Below are 21876 nucleotides of genomic sequence, written 5' to 3'. Positions count from 1 at the left end.
CCTGCACTAGAGCAGGATGCTGCACCTGTCCCTCCTGGGTACTCTAAAATGCCAGGAGAGAGGCACTGTTCCTAGACTCCTATGTGCAAAGGTCCAGCTTAGGATCTGGCTTGCATCCTGTAACATGCTCGCTGACAATTTTCATAAAATATTTATTGAAGATGCAAGTCTTTTTTTTAATCACAATACAGTGTAGTGAAGGGCCAAATGCCTCTGAAAATGGCATTCTCCATTGAACATGTCTATTAAATAAGCTTGATTTATTTTTAAGAAAACATAGAAGCCATATCTGATTTCCCTTTCTAGCAGATATAGAAATATAATTTATTATCCTATATTACATAAGTGTTCACATTAATGGTTTTACAATGCAAGAAGACAAGCCATCCCTTAAGAAGCATACCATAGGGTTACCAAGCAAATATGCTTACTGTACACTTCCAAAGTAAGCCTATGCCATATGTCTCAAGGTTTAACATAACTAATAAAAAAAATCTGAGTCAAAAATAACTTTAATGAGATAAAAATGCCAGGCGAATCCTGAGGAAGAGTCAAGAACCATGCTGGTTTACTCTTCTTTCTCTTCACCATGAGTGATGATGTGAACAAGATTCTTGTAGTTTAAATTTCCTGTGACATCAGGGGGGAAAGCTGTGAACATCTGGTCGACCTACAAGTAAGGAACACAAGGGCTACTGTAAAATCATAAGTATATCTTGAGACTGAAGCAATACAACAGCAATTTGTCCCCGTTTTATCCTGTGATATCATTTAACCCTTTTTTGACTAGATAATTTCCACCCTTTTATCAGTATCTAATGTACACACCATTGGAGTAATAATATACTGCGTTAAAATTAAGCTTATTTCACAGCTGAATTTGTTTCCAAAAAATCTTTGAAACACAGAACACAAAAAAAATTGCCAACTAAAGCTAGTGGTTAGGGTTAGTAAGAACACAGGTTTCCTTTCATTTATGAAGAAAGCAGATGGGTGGAGAATTGTACCTCTTCACTTGTGAACCTTTCAGCTTGGGTCATAAGCATTTCTCGAATACTAAAAATAAAACAGAAAAGACAATTCAAAGGCAGACAGGAACAGCAATCCATTACTGCATGTCTATAGAGTACTAAACTTACTAATCTGATTTTAAAAGTCCACTGCCTTCAGGATCAAAGACTTTGAATGCATTTAGAATGGTTTCCTCAGGGTCAGCACCTGCATAACAAAAGACTCATTAAACATGATATTTTGTCTAATATTTGCTAAACTAAATATCCTAAAAACCAGCTGCATATCGGGAAGCTGAGACAATTGCAGAATATTTTAAGGCACTGTCAAGATATTATAAGGAGCAGCTCAAATCAATGACGTATCAAAGAGGAGATCTTCTAGCTTTGAAAATATTATCTACATAGAAGCTCACAGACGAGAGATATTTTCAAGAACTAGAGACTAGGGGCTGTAGGATAGGATAAGTCTTGTAAAGCATTGTTTAGGATTTTATGGGTTCATTTTTTTGAAGCTGGCCATAGATGGTTCGATTCTTTGTCAGTTCAGCAGGGACCGACCAAGAGTCAAACTGTTTACGGGCAGGCTGATTGTACCCAAGTCCATCAAACAGCATGTCAGATTTTTAGGATGCGATTATTGCCAGCGGCTATAGCCACTAGTAATAGTCACTGTGTTAACCCGGCCGTTACAGCTCCCTGCGACCCCTCGCCTGGAGAACACTATAGCTCTGCGGAGAAGGAATTCATCCAGCAAAATCTGGTGCAGCTGTGCATGGTAGCCAATCAGTTTCTAACTTCAGCTTGTTCAGTTAGACTTCGACAAACAAACCTGGAAGCTGATTGGTTTCTATGCAGAGCAGCACTGGATTTTGCACTCTCCAGTTTTAGTAAATCCACCCCAGTGTGTTGATTTTCTTTCCTGCAACTCTTGGTTACAGGAAAGAAAATCGTATTATCTATGGCCTGCTGTTGCTTAGTGGATGGTGAAAATTCCCAAATTGTAAAATACATGCAAGGGAAAAGAAACAGTATTTTTGTTTGCATATAATTGCATGATGGAAGTCAGCAGAGCTTCACCTCCTTCACAAAGTTAAGGGAAAATTTGTTTGCAAAGTGAACAGCCTATTTTGTTTTATTCCCTATATTCTGATTGATGGGCCATAAGTTGCCCTAACAATGGCAAAGAGATGAGTAAAATGTAAACACCCCTCACTGTCCCCACAAAAATCTGATGAGTGGACTTCTGCTTTAACTCAGAGTTCAACATAAGCTTCACAGGAGCCTTAGCGCACAACTTGCTGATGCTAAGCTGCATTCACACTATAGCATTTCATGAACGTGTGCAAAATTGTGTTGCGTGTTTCTGCACATTGTCATGCTCACATGCATAGGGCAGCCCGTCCTTTTTAATATGCTGCCCTATGTGAGACAAACTCAACTCAAATTAGCTCATGGACCTTTTTGACCTTTGGGAGTTGTACTTTTTAATTGCGCATTTTGCTGCTTTTGTCATGCATTGTTTTCACATGACAAACGCCTCTTTGCTTTACATTATTTGGGGTGATATTAACAATGAATGGCACTAGAAGCATGTGCACAAGATTGCATGATATTGCATGCATTCACAAAACAGCCTGAACTCTATTTTTTGTTAAAAAACATCTATTCAAGTATATATTTTATATACAGTGTATAGTCTAAATGGGGGGGGGGGGGGTGTACAAAAACCCAAGAAAATAGCAATAATAGTATCTACCATAAAGAAATGTTCTGGAATCTATATAGATGCACTTAAATGGAAATTATTCAATGGGTATATTACTGTGTATATATACAATTTAATTGCATACCCAAACTGACTTGGTTGAATGTGTTTTTTTTTTTAGCTGCCATGACTAAATATATACAAGTTTCAAGACATTATCAGATTATATTGTAGATATTTCAAAGGAAAATATCATGATGCTAAGCAAATTCCAAATATATATGATGTCCATCCCAGTAATCATGCAGTTCTCACTTTGCTTCATTCTATTGTATAACATGGCAGCTAATAGAACACAAGTGTTGCACAACAGTTCTAGAGATGTCAGCTATCTCAACTATATATGGGTACATATACAGTACATAGCATACACACTATATGGACTAACAATCGCAGGCACCTGGCCATCAAACCTACCTATGTAGCTAAAAATATGTAGCCACCCCTCCAAATTATTAGATTCAAGTCTTTTCAGTAAACAGTATAGCATTCAATGATATTTTAGACCAGTGGTTCTCAACTCCTGTCCTCAGGACTCACTAACAGGATAGGTTTTCAAGATAACTGAAATACATCACAGGTGATATAATTTGCTGTTCAGTGATTGCAGTATTCTAGTCTACATCTCCCCAAGGTAATACAGGACAGGTGTTGAGAACCACTGTTTTAGGGTCTTTTCACATGGGCAATCCACCCGGCAGACTCTGCTGATTCCCACTGAGCAGGCGAATGACAGAACTGTCAGACTGCGCAGAGATGGACCTCTCAAAGCCCCGCTCTCCTTCACGGCTGTCCTTTTTCATCCGATCCCATCTGATCCGCCAGATGGATGGAAAATAGGGTCTACATCCTTCTGAATTTCATGGACAGTATCGGATCCATAGCAGCGGGTGTCAGCAGAATTATCACCACTGACATCCGCCGCTCCAAAGGGCTGAATGGAGAACATCTTGAGGGAGGTCATTCTCTCTTCCAGTATGATTGTGCTCCTGTGCACAAATTAAAGTCCATAAAAACATGGCTTGGCGAGTTTGTTGTGGAGGAACAGTAGTGGCCTGCACAGAACCCAATCAAAACTCTAATGAAGACCTTTGTAATGAACTAGAATGCCGATTATGAGCATGGTCTTCTCATCCAACTTCAGTCCCTAAAATACTTGTTTGACCAAACAGGCCCTAATACCAGCAGACACTTTATAAACTCTTGTGGAAAGCTTTTCCAGAACAGTGAAGGTTTTAATAGCCACAGAGAAAGACTTTTGACAGCGTACATGAGCTTACTGACCATAAGGCTTCTCTACTCATGTAAGCATAGCTAGGTGGCCTGCTAGAGGTTTGGATCTCTTCATGATCTGGCACCCACCTTTTAGCTTCTCTCCAAACATTGTTAAGAACACAGTAAAGTTAATTGGTCCAGGGGCTTCGTGTAACATCTCTTCCAGTTCTTCATTCTTCACATTCAGACGACCTTGTTGAATATCACAAAATATGTGTTAACATTTCTTCACAAACAGCTACATTCATTTGCAATCTATTGATTAGTGCCTCAATGAGAAAGCCATCTAGGTGTCCTCTAAATAGATACATTTCCAATACTTAATAATATTGAGTAACTGTCTGTAATTAGATGCTTCTGGTATCAAAGGGCAATACACAACTATTGGAATAGGCTATATTTAGCTCTTCCTAATTCAGATGACAGCTGTATACACTATAGTGGTAAAAATGAATGCTGAACCCTGTATGATTATGTGGATAATGTTACAGCTTCTTGTAATGACATGTGCAAAAGTTATGGATAACATTTCACTAATGTATGTTTTGGAACATAGCATGTGATAACAAGGGATTATATGATACTTTAAAGTGTAAGTACTGGCAGATGTACTACTGAAACCAGTTATGAAGATATTAAAAATGCCTAAATGTATTTTTAAATATTACCTCAGTATGTCTTTGTACTTGTCTGCTGTGATCCCATTAGTGATATTTCATTAAGTTCTATTGGCTGCAGCGTGGTGCAATGTGGTGGATTGTGTTGCACCATGCTGGGCTGAAAAAAGTACTGCATGCCACCACTTAAATTCAGACTGTTCTTTACTCTCTATTTGACCATTTCAATGGACATTTTTTGTATTTTGTAACCCTCTGGCCTGCACAGGATCCTCCTCCCCTCCACCCCCACCCCTTTTTCCTCCCAGACAAGTTTTCCCTCCTATATTTCATCCTCTTCTTTGCCACCTGACATGGGTCTTGAGCGGCTTTTTTGCATGTTTCACTCTTCTCTCCCACCATGAATGCTTTATTTCCTTTACTGTCCCCATCGGGGCATACCAATAGAACTTAATAAAATGTCACTTATGGGATTATGTGTTATAGATGGAGCTTCTCAGCCTCCATTTTAATTGAATGTGTACAGTTTGTGCCTTACGGTTTGTGATGTCATGTGTAGTATTACCTCTTCTCCAGTCAGTAATCCTATTAATGCTGTTCTTGTTTACCACTCTACGCTATGGCTTCATGTATACTAGCCTACACTGGCAGCTCCTAAACTTGAGTTCAAGAGCTTTTGTCATTCTTTTGCCAAAGCTCACAAACTTAACTCCAAAAAGCCTGTGTCCATGTACACATAGGCTTTTACTAGAGTTTAGGAGCTGCTGCATTTAGGTGAGCTTCGACCTCCCTCTCCTGAACGCACAAGAATCGCATTTCAGGATAGGAACATTTTGACCGCAGACCACGGGAAAATGCAAAATGCAGCAAATTTGCAGCATTTTACGTGGCCACAGTAAATGTAGGCCAGTGTACATGAAGCCTTACTGTTGTTGCATTCTTTTCTTTATGTGATTTTTTTTTTTTTTTTTTACCTTGTGATAATACTTAAAAACCCAATAAAAGTTTTGTGAAACAAAAGTACTGGATGCCATACTTTTTGTCACACTACACTTACACACCACCTCTGTCCTACTGCGCCTGGTTTGAACAGGCCCTCAGACTGGCAGAAGGAAGGGCAACTCTGTAAACCAATCAGGCTTTATAGCATTGTGAAGTGCTATGAATCAAACAAATGCAGCTTTCTAATTGGAAGAGAGAAATGTTAATGTTCTTTGACTGTAGTGGGGAAAAGTAAATGGTAAAGACCTGACCTTGCATAGTGTTTGTAGGACTGTTGGATTTAAAAACAATGCATGAATGGAACGTTTTAGCAGGTAAAAAAATGTACAAATTTTACTTTAACTGTATTTTGCCAAATGTCTAACGTTTCTGTTTCCATTTCTTTTTTTCTTAGACATCAGATTGTTTCAGCAGTTCTTGTCTGCCGTACTATTAAGTTATGTGAAGACGTGTCAGATTTCCTCAGAGATGCCTGCAGTCCAGCAGAGTGCCTGGAATATTCAGCACTGGTTTCAAAGAAGCCTTTTTTTTTTTCATCTTAGGACATTAAAATTATGGTAGAAGAAACAAAATGATGGCATTATTGCTACATTAAATAGATGATGAACCTTAGCTAACTTGATGCTAACTGTGACCCTAACAGTATGCATCTAACCAGATCACAGAAAAATAATTTATTAAACAAAGCAGCTGCATTGTGCACAATATTTTTGCACCACTGTGTTCACTGTTGGACTGGTAGCCAGCATGCTAAATCCAGTATTTAAAGGATTTAAATTACATCAAGGTTTAGAGTTAAGACAGAGTTAAGGTATATACATAGTTTGAGGGTGAAAGTAAATGATTAAAGAGTAACTCCACTTTTGTTGAGAAAAAAAAAACATTCCCGTCTTGGTGATCTATATCTCTATATATATATATATATATATATATATATATATATATATATATAACAATGATTTTAACAAACGTTTTTGCAGATTCCTATGTTTTATTATTCTGAAGAAATCCCTGTGTGTTTTTCTGTATCCATGAGGAAAAGTGAATCTAATTGGAGTGGTTTCATAATTATCAATCAGCTGCAGCACCAGGAGGGCTCTAATGAGGAAAGCAAATGGACGGGCATCCCTTTAGATGGGATTTCCTATTGAGAGTATCTCACAAAAAAATTGCATTTTTGTTGCAGGGGATGACTGAAATCTGACTTGTATCTTAGTGCAGACTTCTGGGAAAATTGGTGAGCCAATCACATAAGCAGGAAATTATATTTTGGGGCGTTCTGTAAACATTCTGTGTACAGAACACCTCCAGGTAGCCATATTGCATTGCATTTTCAAAAAAGTGGCTGCAGATTGAAAAGCAAAGGTTGATTTCTAATAACATTCAATTACAATATGACTTGTGTCACAATTGTATACAATATATTTTTTTTTCTTTATTTGCTATTTTCTTCCCCACAAAAGTGGAGTTATCCTTTAAGTGTTTAGTTTCATGGTTGGGTTAAGGCTATGCGTGACTATTTCTCTCATTCAGCTCTGCTGGAAGAATGAGACAAATTACTGTTGCCTCATTTTACGATAAACAGGGGGGATGGACAAATCTGTAGTTCTGGAAATTGTATTCTGACAGCACGTACTAGCGGCTGTCAGAGTACCTGAACAGTGCCTGCATCTGATGGGATGCAGGTGATGTTTGACTGAGAATTTTCAATCTGGCTCCTTCAACAAATTTTTATTGAAAAACTGGCTTTTGTCGAACCACCTGGTGCCAGAATGACCACCCATGGAACATATTATGGCAGATCCATCAGGAATCAATCAGTTGCCTGGCTATCATGCTGATCTAATATCCTGGATCACTGACCCAAACGAAGTATGCAGATCTGGAGATCATACTTCATCTGCCACATAATTAAGTGCTAGAAAAAGGTAGGTAAATATATGTTTTTAGAGTAGTGGTAGAGAATTGTGTTACTAAAGAAAGTATGATACGTCCAGTAGAGTTTCTCTTGTGTTATTCCACAAGACTTTCCCAAGAAGAGTAGATAATGTACACCAGTCAGCATTCAGTTATGCAGGAGCTATTACTGTTACTCAAACATTAAGATATTTTAATATTTAAAAATATAATTTTTAGTATTTTAATAAGGTAATATGTGATTTAGCTTTGGCAGTTCTGAAATGTCTGTTTTGTTAGATAAGTTCATGCTAAGGGGTATATATTTTAAAGTAGCATATGTGACATTAACTAACATTTCAATGCAGTCGGCTCTTCCTGGTGCATGTGTTTTAAATTACAGTGGCTTTTTCACCTGTAGTAAATGTTTGGTGAAAGTCAAATTCACTGCTTTATAAATATGTCCCTTAATGTCGTTCTATATAATTTTTTTTAAGTGATCATACCTAAAGCAGCAAAGGTGTCTCTAAGATCTTCTTTGTCAATGAAGCCATCTCTGTTCTGATCCATGATGGTAAATGCCTTCGTATACAAAAATAAAGTAGTAAAGTTAGCTGGTTGCGATAATTATCAAAAGTTTTCTGTCTGTATGTTTATCTTATAAGAGTAGATTTAGACTACTTCCTTTCCCCTGAAGCCTGATCCACATGTAGATCACGCTTCAGAGGCTACTGATGCCTCCTCACTGCCTGTTTAAACCCAATTTTTGCCGAAAAATGCGCCACAACCACATGCATTGCACACACTTCCCTATTTTCCTGTAATCTGTAGCACCTTCCCCCCCCCCCCCCCCATTCACTGCTTATTGCAGCTTAGAAAGTGGTGGTTTGTGGATGGCAAAAATGTTGCTCAAATACACATTTTTGCCTCCCCCACCACACATCCAAATGAAGCCTAAAGTCTAGTACACACTATCAGTTTTTTTTTGTTCAACCCAGTGGGGGGATGCCCCCCCAGAACACTCTGGTCAGCACTCTCAGCCATTTGCTGAGAGTGCTGACCGGGAGTTGGTCAGCTGCTGGTTTTCCAACATGGTCGCCCAACAGAAGCTTGTCAAATGGCCAGGCTTCTGTCAGACTGGCTGCCATACACAGGGAATGTCGGACAGTTGTTATTGAAATGGCCAATGTTGTCTTCGCATTTAGCCCATGTGTACTAGGCTTAAGGTTTTCTAACACAGTTGCCCTGTCTATACAATAGGATGTGAAATACAATAGCCAATGACATTAAAAGATCATTGTCTGAAGCTCATTATTTTAAAAGGAGCAGACAGCCATTACTGTAGCAGACCAGCACATGGAAATGGCTGAGTTAGATTTTTTGAGATGATAGTCTATTATAGAGATTTCATCAGCCCGAAAATCACATACAGTGTTTCATGCATGTTATGAACATGCGCCTTTATAAGTAGCATCCAATGGCCAACTTTTTTTTTTTTACATTTTTTATTTATTCAAATAACACGATGAACATTACAGCATTTAAAGACATCAGAATGACCTTGAATTTGAACAAATGTTCCAACAGAAGGTTCAGTTCTTGAAAGACACCAGCAATAGATGAACATTGGAATTCAAATAATAAAATGTTCAATCAGGGTCTCCACACTGAGTGAAAAATTTCTGTATTTTATCTGTATTTTATAACTTTGTAGAGGTCATAAGCGAATAAGAAAGGTGGGGTATAGAAGGAAAAAGGGAAGAAGGACATAAGAGGAGAAAGAAAACCAATGGCCAACTTTTTTTGCATAACTGCATAGACTGAGATGCTTCTGCAATGTCAAAATGAACCAAGTTTTCTGTAAATTGTCATAAACCCAGCTGGCATAATTGGAAGATGTCAGCCAGTTAATATTGCTTTGCTCAACCTACAACCTTATAAAAAGTAAAACAACAGCAAAAACATTCCCAGTGAGGGGTTAGTCACTGAGATCACATCAGATGCAAATACCTTTTTCATACCTATACCAAAACATGGTGTAATATATATAAAAAGGAGCAAAGGCTAATACCTGATATTTTTTTGGTATGGGACAGTATGTGACTCACCCACTTCCACTAATGAGGCATCACTGGGTGCCTGGGTGGCCAATCACCAAGCAACAGTGCTGTCAATTATAAGCTTAAAGCAGAGTAACTATGAGCTTACACTGGGCTCCTTCACTATGCGTCAACATACATACAGACTGGTTTGCGTGTCGGTAAGTATGGGCAAACCACCATTTACAGTTCATATGCCCATAATATCTGTAAATTAAGTATATTACAGAAAACAGCACCCTACTTGTATTCACTATTATGAGCCCATATAAATTTGATTCCTTTTTGTTAATATGTGGACTTTGAAGAGACAGATTGGATATAAAGTGGTCCATTGCCACACGCATTGAGACTATGCTAAGAGGGCAGGCTCTGTACCTCTGACACATTTGCAGTGAAATAATGTTGACTTTTCACAATTTTATGTCTGGTTTTGTTTTCTCTATGTATTCAAGGTGTTTTATGGATCTTGCCTTTCATTTATAATTTAAGTTGTTGCATTACTCCAACTGAGATCTTGGGACCATAACAAGTAAAATAATCATCACAGTATATCTGACTGTTTTACTCACCTCCTTAAACTCCTGAATCTGGGTTTGTTCAAACATGGAGAATACATTTGAGTTAGCCCCTTCAGCTCTCTTCTTTGCTTTCTTGGGAGACTTTAAAACAGTTAAGTGAAATTGTAAAAAAAAAAAAAAAATCAAGAAAAAGCATAGACATTTCTGCACATCAACAGTTTTACACCTTATGACAATATACTTATATCTCAGTGGAATATGTATGCTGGAAGCAGACTGGGAGAAAATGTTCTGTTATTCATGTACCAATTTTAAAACTTGCCAACTCTGCATACCACCTGTTATCCAGACACTGGTTGTAATTCAGAGCTCAGCCTTTAGTCTATTCATTCCAGTCATACTGTTCTCCTGTCCTCTGGGTCTTGGTTGCAGATCCCTTTTAGGTTCATGCTCTTCCATAAATGTTTGTCGCCGTGCTTTCCAGGAAACCTAGTATCCAGTCAAGGTACCGCTCACACCAAAATGGCCTTCAAATTCCAGGCTCCATATTTAACGTTAGTGTTGTATACTTTACCCGCACAATGTATATTAAACAGGAGCTCTGTTCTGTACCATGGAAGTCATTCAAAATGTTTCCATTGTGAGCCAAATTAAAGCAATCCTGAGCTTAAAATAACTTTTAAAATATGAAGCCCAGCCCAGCAAAAAAATACACTTTCACTGCAAGAATTATCTTCAATCTGGCACTGTCTCTTGAAAGAGGTCCGCTCCTCCACCAGATGGTGCTCTTCTTCCAGGTTGAAAGATGGGCATCCGATTTCCTGTGAGTCTAGGCTGTCATAAACAAACTCATCACCACACCTGGGCTTGTTAGCCTGGACCCACAGTGCTACTGCATTAAATGATGTTCACATGTTATTAAGTAAGTAAGGGCTGCCCTCTGTTGCCGACAGAGAAAAAGAGAAAGGATCCCTAAAGTGGACCACTCTTTACACAAACAAGCCTAGTAATCATTACATAGTTACATACAGTACCTTGAAAAAGTATTCATACCTCTTGAAATTGTCCACATTTTATCATGTTACAACCAAAAATATAAATGTATTTTATTGGGATTTTATGTGAGAGACCAACAAAAAGTGGCACATAATTGTGAAGTGGAAGGAAAAAGATAAATGGTTTTCCAATTTTTTTGTAAATAAATATCTGAAAAAGTGTGGCATGCATTTGTCTGTCTCAAGGCTTTTGCAGACTCTAACAGATTTTATTCCAAGATTGCCCTGTATTTGGCTCCATCCATCTTCCCATCAACTCTGACCAGGTTCCCTGTCCCTGCTCAAGAAAAGAATCTCCACAACATGATGCTGCCTCCACCATGTTTCATGGTGGGGATGGTGTGTTCAGGGTGATGTGCAGTGTTAGTTTTCCCCCACACATAGCGTTTTGCTTTTAGGCCAAAAAGTTCAATTTTGGTCTCATCTGACCAGAGCACCTTCTTCCACATGTTTGCTGTGTCCCCCACATGGCTTCTCACAAATTGCAAACTGGACTTCTTATGGCTTTCTTTCAACAATGGCTTTCTTCTTGCCACTCTTCAATAAAAGCCAGATTTGTGGAGTGCATGGCTAATAGTTGTCCTGTGGACAGATTCTCCCACCTGAGCTGTGGATCTCTGCAGCTCCTCCAGAGTTACCATGGGCCGCTTGGCTGCTTCTCTGATTAATGCTCTCCTTGCCCGGCCTGTCAGCTTAGGTGGACAGCCATGTCTTGGTAGGTTTGTAGCTGTACCATACTTCTTCCATTTTTTGAATGATGGATTGAACAGTGCTCCGTGAGATGTTCAAAGCTTGGCAATTGGTTCCACTAGATTTTAGTTAGGGGTATCAGAGTAAGGGCCGGTTCACACAGGGGGCGATGCGAGGCGACACCGACTTGCCTCGCCGCGACCTGCCGCGACCTCAGCGGCGACTTGCAAATGACTTCTGTATAGAAGTCAATGCAAGTCGCCCCGAGGTCGCCCAAAAGTAGTACAGGAACGGCAAGTCGTGTCGCCTCGTGTCGCCCCCTGTGTGAACCGGCCCTAAAGGAGGCTGAATACAAATGCACACCACACTTTTCAGATATTTTATTTGTAAAAAATGTTGAAAAACATTTATCATTTTCCTTCCACTTCACAATTATGTGCCACTTTGTGTTGGTCTATCACATAAAAGCCCAATAAAATACATTCACGTTTTTGGTTGTAACATGACAAAATGTGGAAAATTTCAAGGGGTTTAAATACTTTCTCAAGGCACTGTAATTTGTCTGACTGAAAAGAGACAAGTGCATCTAGTTAAACCAATAGAAGAATATGAATATATATATATAGATATAGCTATAGATACACACGATCCTATACCCACAGTTGATCTAGAGGAAGGCAAAAAAAAAAAACTCAAAACAAGCATGATCCAATTTGTGCCAGCAGGGGTAAAAAAATCCTTCCTGATCCCCCAAGAGGCAATCGGATATTCCCTGGATCAACTTTACCTATAAATATTAGTATCCAGTTATATTGTGTGTATCTAGGAAAGAACCAAAAAGCTCTGGGGGGAAATCCTTTGCAAAGTGTAACTTAACTTGCAAAAGAAACAGTCTATTTGCCTTCAGTAAATAAAAATGCAGTTGCACTCTGCAAGAGTTTTTCCAGAGATTAGTAAATAAGGTGAAGCTCTGCTGACTTCCATCTTCCAATCATGTGCAAGCTAAGATGTGGTTTTATTTACCCTCCTTGCATGTGATTGGGTATTCTTTGCGAAGTGAAACTTTACCTCACTTACTAAGCTCTGGAGCAACCTCAAAGTGCACAATCTATTTGCCTTTAGTAAATCAACCCCAAAATGTACTATATTATTACCAAGAGTGCATTGCAACACTAAACTTTTTATCCAGCCTCTATATTACTGCATTTGTTATTTTGAAAATCCAATATAAAGGAAAAATGGAGGTCAAAAAAGCACCTACATAGTTACATAGTAACATAGTAGGTGAGGTTGAAAAAAGACACAAGTCAATCAAGTCCAACCTATGTGTGTGATTATATGTCAGTATTACATTGTATATCCCTGTATGTTGTGGTCGTTCAGGAGCTTATCTAATTGTTTTTTTTGAAACTATCAATGCCCCTCGATGAAACCACCGCCTGTGGAAGGAAATTCAACATGTCTTATTAAACTCCCTCCCGCAAAAAAGTTTTATCCCTATTGTGGGGTCACCAGTATGGTATTTGTATTTGCACTTGTATGGTTTAGTCATTAATTTTCTTCATATTAAATCCTTGTGGTCTGTGTAACATGACAGGGGCATGTCCTTTGCCTGTATACTGTGTGATAAAAAGTATCCCTCTTTATCATTTCAGAAAACAATGCATGCTATAGCATACAAAACTAAGCACTTGCTGCCAAATCACGTACCTGATATGTCATTTTAATTCAAGTGGTTGTACCGGAGTGATGCCTGCAGCTGCAAGCATCACCCCGGTACCATTTTTTTAGCGCCGACGGTCGGCTCTCCTGTGACAGCAACCTGAGTGGCAAATTAGACACTCGGTTGCTATTACAAGCAGTGGGAGAGGGCATCCCCCCCCCACCCCTCCCGTGGCTCTCTCGTCCAACCAGGAGACCCAAGCTAAAAGCTGGCACGTACACTGGTTGGCATCTGACCTGCACGCACATAAACGGCGATTGTCCCACACATGTGAAGTATCACTGTGAATGTCAGATCATGGGTAGATTTTCTAGCACTAGACCTCCTCTGTAGATATAAAGTGGTAACCTATAAAAGCTTATAAAACGTCACCTATGGATAGTAATATTTATGTCGTTTGTCACTGCTGTGCGGGCGTGCACAATTTTAAAGCTTGGTATCTATTTACTCAGCGTGACATCATCTTTTATACCTTACAAACAATTGGGTTATGTATTGTGTTTTTTGCATTCAAATTAAAAAAAAAAAAAATTTTTCCGCACACATTGCATTTTAAAAACTGCTGCACAAATACTGTATGACATAAAAAAATTGCAACTACTGCAATTTTATTCTCTAGGGTCTCTGCTAAAAAAATATATATACTGTTTAAGTAATTTTATAGCAAAAAATACAGTTTTTTTTTTTTTTATAAACAACAAATGTCAGAAAAAGGCTGGGTCCTTCAGTGGTTAGGTTCCAAAAATCTTGTTATGTCAAATTGACAATAACCTTGTACAGCTTTTTTTCTTTCAACTCTGAAAGTAAAGATACCAATGGTAAAATATACTATATACTTTAGTACTTCAACTGTTGTGGAACTACAAGCCCATGAGGCATTGCAAGACTGTGACAACCACAGTCATGACTCCCAGAGCCATGATGGGATTTGTAGTTTCACCACAGCTGGAGTACTAAAGTTGTCTACCCCTGCATATAGTATCTTTTACCATTAGTATCTTTACTTTCGGAGTTGGAAAGAAAAATAGCTGCATAAGGTTATTGTCATGAGGAGTGCTGAGGTTGCCTACCCCTAACAGCACGTATAGTGCGTCTCTGTGCCTCTTCCTGCAGGACTAAAATATTGGTCCGGCCTCTTTTTTTTATCATAAACTTGAATTTGATCTTATGTACGTTATATTTATATACACTATTATTTATTAGTTGCATGTACAATCAGACCACACGTGATTATAGTATTACGTTAAGTAGTCAGCATATTTTTTCAGCAAAGTTTAATAACTTGTACCCTCGCTTTCTAATAAAGCAGTTCTTTATGTAGATGCTAGGAAGGCTATAACTCTAAGCAGTACAAAACACAAGAGCAGCTTGGGTGTTTAAATAACAATAGGATAAAAGTGTCAAACACTAATACATTCTTGTCCCCCAGTGTCCTATACGCCTTTCACAAATTCTCCAGATTGTATGTCTGGGAGTACGCAAATTATTATACAGCTAATATTTGCTTACCATTGCTGTGCTGCTTTGCCAGGTGTTGCTGCCAGTGGATTTCTAAGACCAGATCTAAGGACTCTGTCCAGCGAGACAATAAATATCCCCCCAAACTAGTTATAAATAAACTCATGCCCACTTTTGGCAGTGCTAGGTAGGTTATTCCCATCCTCAAACAAGCCTTTCGCTTGTCTCCAGTCTTGACACATTGTTGCGCAGTCCGATGATATGTGAGACAAAAGAAGATCTGAAGGTTACAGAAACCCAATGCTTCTGCAGCTCCATCCCATATGTGTTCTTATTTAAAGTAACAATGCTTCAGCAGATGGCTAAGAATACTCTTCATGACAATTGCTGCTGATGTTACAGTGGTGGCACATACCAACTCTTATTTTTGTACTCTACATTTCACTAACGGGTAGTTATCTCTTTTTTACATTTCTTAAATTAGGGCAAGTAACACATACATTGTACTGATAATTGAGCCAACATAACAACTTAACAATAGTATCCCAGCAGTCCTACTGTTCAAACTCAATATAATTCCTATCTACAGTATCGATCTATCTATCTATCTAGTCCATCAGTCATCAGTCTCTAAACAGATGCACGTAGTATGTTGGAGTTGATTTATTACATAGTACTGAATACCATTCTGGGCAATACATTATTTTTTTATAATGAATATCTGCCTATTTCCCATCATGCTTCCATATCAAATATCTTGAACCACAGCTATTACTGTTCTCCAGGAATGTACCGGTAATTAAATACCTGGTCATCTAGGAACAAGGATAATCATAATACTGCAGCTTTCAGGCAGTGCCTGGGAAAGTATTCCCTTAGCTCCCATTTACACTTATTGTGAATGTCTCCAGATGATTTAGAGGCTTTTTTGTGTGTTGGTATATACAACTTGTAATACAAAAGATGTGCATTGTTTTTGGCCTCGTAGAACTTTAAATGGGAAAATGCCTGACACATGAACATACAGTGCCTTGCAAAAGTATTCACCCCCTTGGGCTTTTTATCTATTTTGTTACATTACAGCATTTAGTTCAATGTTTTTTTAATCTGAACTATATGTGATGGATCAGAACACAATAGTCTAAGTTGGTGAAGTAAAATTAGAAATAAATATATATATATATATATATATATATATATATATATATATATATATAAAATTAAAAATAATTATATATATAAAAAACTATTTTTTAGAAATAAAAAAAACTGATAATTGGCATGTGTTTATGTATTCACCCTCTTTGTTATGAAGCCCATAAAAAGCACTGGTGCAGCCAATTACCTTTAGAAGTCACATAATTAGTGAAATGATGTCCACCAGTGTGAAATCTAAGTGTCGCATGATCTGTCATTACATATACACACCTTTTTGAAAGGCCCCAAAGGCTGCAACACCTAAGCAAGAGGCACCACTAACACTGCCATGAAGACTAAGGAACTCTCCATACAAGTAAGGGACAATGTTGTTGAGAAGTATAAGTCAGGGTTAGGTTATAAAAAAATATCAAAATCTTTGATGATCCCCAGGAGCACCATCAAATCTACACATCTAACAGCAAACCTGCCAAGAGATGGCCGCACACCAAAACTCACGGACCAGGCAAGGAGGGCATTAATCAGAGAGGCAGCACAGAAACCTAAGGTAACTCTGGAGGAGCTGCAGAGTTCCACAGCAGAGACTGGAGTATCTGTACATAGGATGACAATAAGCCATACGCTCCATAGAGTTGTACTTTATGGCAGAGTGGCTAGAAGAAAGACATTACTCTCAGCAAAAAACAAAATGGCACATTTTGAGTGTGCGAAAAGGCATGTGGGAGACTTCCAAAAAGTATGGAGGCAGGTGCTCTAGTCTGATGAGACTGAAATTGAACTTTTTGGCCCTCAAAGAAAACGCTATGTCTGGCGCAAACCCAACACATCACATCACCCAAAGAACACTATCCCCACAGTCAAACATGGTGGTGGCAGCATCATGCTGTGGGGATGTTTTTCAGCAGTCGAGACTGGGAAACTGGTCAGAGTTGAGGGAAAGATGTATGGTGCTAAATACAGGAATATTCTTGAGCAAAACTTGTACCACTCTGTGTGTGATTTGAGGCTAGGATAGAGGTTCGCCTTCCAGCAGGACAAAGACCCCAAACACACTGCTAAAGCAACACTTGAGTGGTTTAAGGGGAAACATGTAAATGTGTTGGATAGGCCTAGGCAAAGCCAAGACCTCAATACCAATAGAAAACCTGTGGTCAGACTTAAAGATTGCTGTTTACAAGCGCAAACCACCCAACTTGAAGGAGCTTGAGCAGTTTTGCAAGGAGGAATGGGCAAAAATCCCAGTGGTAAGATATGGCAAGCTCATAGAGACTTATCCAAAGTGACTTGGAGCTGTGATAGCCGCAAAAGGTAACTCTACAAAGTATTGACTTTAGGGGGTGTGACAGACCTAGCCAGGACAGAGGCTGTTGGAGCGGACTGAATGCAAGCCTCTTGCCTTGCGATTATGGGCCCTGGTATTTGGGGGAACTGTGCTCTCTTGGAGCTGTATGCCTGGGGACCCCTGAGGTGGTTTTACTTGGATTCAGGTCCATGCCGCCCCCCAAGACACACAGACTCTGGATATGTAAATGTCATGTTAGCAATGGACTGAATCATACTGTTGGGACACAAACTCTTGAATGCTGATGTCATCAACTCCAGCCACCTGTCTGTTGTCTTGTATAATGTAAATAAGTCTAGTCAGGCTTGACACAGATTCTAAAGAGTATTTCACCTATTGTTGTTTTGTTGTTTGTGCTAATTAACCTGCAATTGAATGAAGGAGTCCAGTGTTGATTAGATAATTAGCTCATGCTAATTAGGTTAGGTTTTAGTCACCCGCTGTATATATTTTGTGTGAGATCTCAAATAAAAGGAGTTTCCTGGTGTACTCCAAGACTGGTGTTGTCTAGTTCTTGGGGGTTCCTATAGCCAGTGCACATTGACTTTTTCTGTTATTTTGTCCTATTTGTTGTTTGTTTCACAAAAAAAACATCTTCAAAGTTGTGGGTATGTTCTGGAAATTAAATGATGCAAATCCTCAAACAATCCATGTTAATTTCAGATTGTGAGGCACACAAAAAAATGCCAGGGGGGGGGGTGAATACTTTTGCAAGGCATTGCAAATGTGTTTTTCAAGCATTTCTCATGTGTTACACTTTTGAGGAGCTCTTTCTTATTTTTCTTTTTTGGGGGGACTGTTATGCCCTTTTAGGGAATGTTTGTATGCAATATTTATTAGGACTTTTTTATTTTTATTTATTAGGACCTTATTTTTTATTTTTAGGATCCTTCTGCTTATTATGCATTAAATCATATATCTGAGTAGTGGTACAGTCATGCCTACTTTTATTTTTATTTCCAGCTTTAGCCTTGTACCCCATACTCACAAATATGTTCAGTTGTATACACAAGGGAAGTTGATGGGTCTGCGTATGGCTCCTGAAAGCTCCTGATGCTCGCCTTGCCCACTGGGGTCTTTTCCTGTTCACGGCTTACACCTGTGTATTTCTTCCCCCTTCCTTCAGTTTCCCCTTGTGGGATCCCGTAACGCCATTCATACATGTATGTTCATTGTATAATGTATTAATTTTTTAACAAGTAAATTTTGTTAGCAATGTTATTTATTGGAGTACAATTCTGTATCATATAATTGAATGTATGTTTTTTTTTTTTTTTTGCTTGGTAGTACCCTGTCTCCTGAAGAAGCTCCTTTTTGCGAAACGTGTTGACAGACGTAGCCTCCCACCATTCATTATTTTCAACCTGTATCTGTGAGGACATCATTCTCAAACTGGACATATTTGTATCATGTTATTCATGTCATAAAGTGTGCTATATACAGGGTGTGGTGGGCTACATACACAGTATTTTTCTCTTAATACATGTAAATAGCTGGATGTTTTTATGCACTGTACTTAGGAGTGTGCTTGGCTTTTAAACGTTGCATAATAAATTGAGTGTTTTTTATATTGATTGTGTTTGTATTTGTTGTATTTCATGTAAAGTGCGTAGCACCTTCAAACTCCCCTACTCTGCTCTAGTTTGTGTTTATTGATTTTTTTTCTGGGATGTGGTGCACGTTTCACCCACAAACACCATTTTGTATACAGTGGGGATGGAAAGTATTCAGACCCCCTTACATTTTTCACTATTTGTTGTATTGCAGCCATTTGCTAAAATCATTTAAGTTCATTTGTTTTCCTCATTAATGTGCACACAGCACCTTATATTGACAGAAAAACACAGAATTGTTGACATTTTTGCAGATTTATTAATAAAGAAAAACTGAAATATCCCATGGTCCTAAGTATTCAGACCCTTTGCTCAGTATTTAGTAGAAGCACCCTTTTGATCTAATACAGCAATGAGTCTTTTTGGGAAAGATGCAACAAGTTTTTCACACCTGGATTTGGGGATCCTCTGCCATTCCTCCTTGCAGATCCTCTCCAGTTCTGTCAAGTTGGATGGTAAACGTTGGTGGACAGCCATTTTTAGGTCTCTCCAGAGATGCTCAATTGGGTTTAAGTCAGGGCTCTAGCTCGGCCATTCAAGAACAGTCACAGAGTTGTTGTGAAGCCACTCCTTCGTTATTTTAGTTGTGTGCTTAGGGTCATTGTCTTGTTGGAAGGTAAACCTTCAGCCCAGTCTGAGGTCCTGAGCACTCTGGAGAAGGTTTTCATCCAGGATATCCCTGCACTTGGCCGCATTCATCTTTCCCTCAATTGCAACCAGTCGTCTTGTCCCTGCAGCTGAAAAACACCCCCACAGCTTGATGCTGCCACCACCATGCTTCACTGTTGGGACTGTATTGCATAGGTGATGAGCAGTGCCTGGTTTTCTCCACACATACCGCTTAGAATTAAGGCCAAAAAGTTCTATGTTGGTCTCATCAGACCAGAGAATCTTATTTATCACCATCTTGGAGTCCTTCAGGTGTTTTGTTTAGCAAACTCCATGCAGGCTTTCATGTGTATTGCACTGAGGAGAGGCTCCGCCATAAAGCTCTGACTAGTGGAGGGCTGCAGTGATGGTTGACGTTTTACAACTTTCTCCCATCTCCCGACTGCATCTCTGGAGTTCAACCACAGTGATCTTTGGGTTTTTCTTTACCTCTCTCACCAAGGCTCTTCTCCCCCGATAGCTCAGTTTGGCCAGACGGCCAGCTCTAGGAAAGGTTCTGTAACGTCTTCCATTTAAGGATTATGGAGGCCACTGTGCTCTTAGGAACCTTAAGTGCAGCAGAATTTTTTTGTATCCTTGGCCAGATCTGTGCCTTGCCACAATTCTGTCTCTGAGCTCTTCAGGCAGTTCCTTTGACCTGATGATTCTCATTTGCTCTGACATGCACTTTGAGCTTTAAGGCCTTATATAGACAAGTGTGTGGCTTTCCTAATCAAGTCAAATCAGTATAATCAAACACAGCTGGACTCAAATGAAGGTGTAGAACCATCTCAAGGATGATCAGAAGAAATGGACAGCACCTGAGTTATATATATGAGTGTCACAGCAAAGGGTCTGAATACTTAGGACCATGTGATATTTCCGGTTTTCTTTTTTAGACCCCTTTCACACCAGGGCGTTTTGCAGGCGCTATAGCGTTAGAAATAGCGCCTGCAAAACGCCCTAAAAAAGCTGCACCATTGTTTGTAGTGTGAAAGCTCGATGGCTTTCACACTACAGCGGTGCGCTGGCAGGACGTCAGAGAAAAGTCCTGCCAGCAGCTTCTTTGGAGCGGTGAAGGAGCGTTTTTTTTTTACCGCTTCTCCACTGCTGCTCCCCATTGAAATCAATGGGGCAGCGCTGTAATACCGCCGGCAAAACGGCGCTATTGCGGCGTATTGCCAGCGGTTTTAACCCTTTCTCGCCCGCTAACAGGGGTAAAAGCGCCCGCTAGCGGCCAAAATGTGCCGCAAATCCGGCAGTAAAACGCTGCTAAAAATAGCAGCGTTTTACCACCCACGCTATGGGTGGTGTGGTGTGAAAGGGGTCTTAATAAATCTGCAAAAATGCAAGAAATTCCACTTGTTGGGTAGGTTCAGCATGGTGAAGTAGGCAGCAAACACACAGGGAGGTTAATTTACTAAAGGCAAGAATACTGTGCACTAGAAATGCACTGCAAGTGTAGTTGCTCTAGATCTGAGAGGAAGCTCTGACGTAAGGGAAAGCTCTGCTGATTTCTATCATCCAATCATCAAGAAAACATGCATTATTTTATTTACCTTGCATGTTCACATCAGATCTATAGCAGCACTTGCAATGCACAGACTATTTACCTTTAGTAAATCAACCCCAATGTTTTGAAACAACGGTGCCACTTACAACTGTACAGCTATTAACAGCTGTCAGAAGATTCAGGGATGCTGACAGTGTCTGCCACAATGAGCAAAGTGTGGCCTGGCTGGTCCAACCAAAAAAGAGAAGCTTCCTGAGAAGGTAGCTGTAGGCCCTTCTCTCTCCCTACTCCACCGGAAACCTTCCCTATCACTGGCACTCTCCCTGTCAGATGGGGAACCAGTCCCTATTCTGTCCACTCACATAAAGTGCACCAAATCCAGGGGTCAGAGTGTTAAATAGACTCTTCGTAACCTAAGATGGCTGCCGGGGTCACATGGGGCATGGGCATCCATGCAGATCACTGCCCGGGTGACCGAGGAAATCCTA

The 21876-nt window shown here is 39.5% G+C and overlaps 1 protein-coding gene across 1 annotated transcript; it reads right to left on the bottom strand.

The window, feature by feature from the left end:
* Nucleotides 1-290: 290 nt before the first annotated feature.
* Nucleotides 291-15321, bottom strand: MYL2 (myosin light chain 2). Its single transcript, XM_077462023.1, has 7 exons — nt 15166-15321; nt 10240-10329; nt 8075-8150; nt 4141-4245; nt 1140-1218; nt 1008-1056; nt 291-670 (listed from the first exon to the last, which is right to left on the bottom strand). The coding sequence occupies exons 1-7, from the start codon at nt 15166-15168 to the stop codon at nt 569-571; spliced, it is 504 nt and encodes a 167-aa protein (XP_077318149.1). The 5' UTR covers nt 15169-15321; the 3' UTR covers nt 291-568.
* Between the last annotated feature and the right edge of the window lie 6555 nt (nt 15322-21876).

Source organism: Lithobates pipiens, unplaced genomic scaffold (genome assembly GCF_037356315.1).
Source record: "Lithobates pipiens isolate NorthernLeopardFrog02 unplaced genomic scaffold, aLitPip1_a1.2 Scaffold_3, whole genome shotgun sequence".
Classification (NCBI taxonomy): Eukaryota; Metazoa; Chordata; class Amphibia; order Anura; family Ranidae; genus Lithobates; species Lithobates pipiens.
Note: the sequence above shows the minus strand (reverse complement) of the source record. Positions and strands in the feature narration are given on the sequence as shown.

Coding starts and splice junctions, on each gene's coding strand:
- MYL2 (XM_077462023.1), bottom strand. Junction 4,246..8,074: donor AGACACCTTTGCTGCTTTAG/GTATGATCACTT, acceptor ATATTCAACAAG/GTCGTCTGAATGTGAAGAAT. Junction 1,057..1,139: donor GGACTTTTAAAATCAGATTA/GTAAGTTTAGTA, acceptor TTTTATTTTTAG/TATTCGAGAAATGCTTATGA.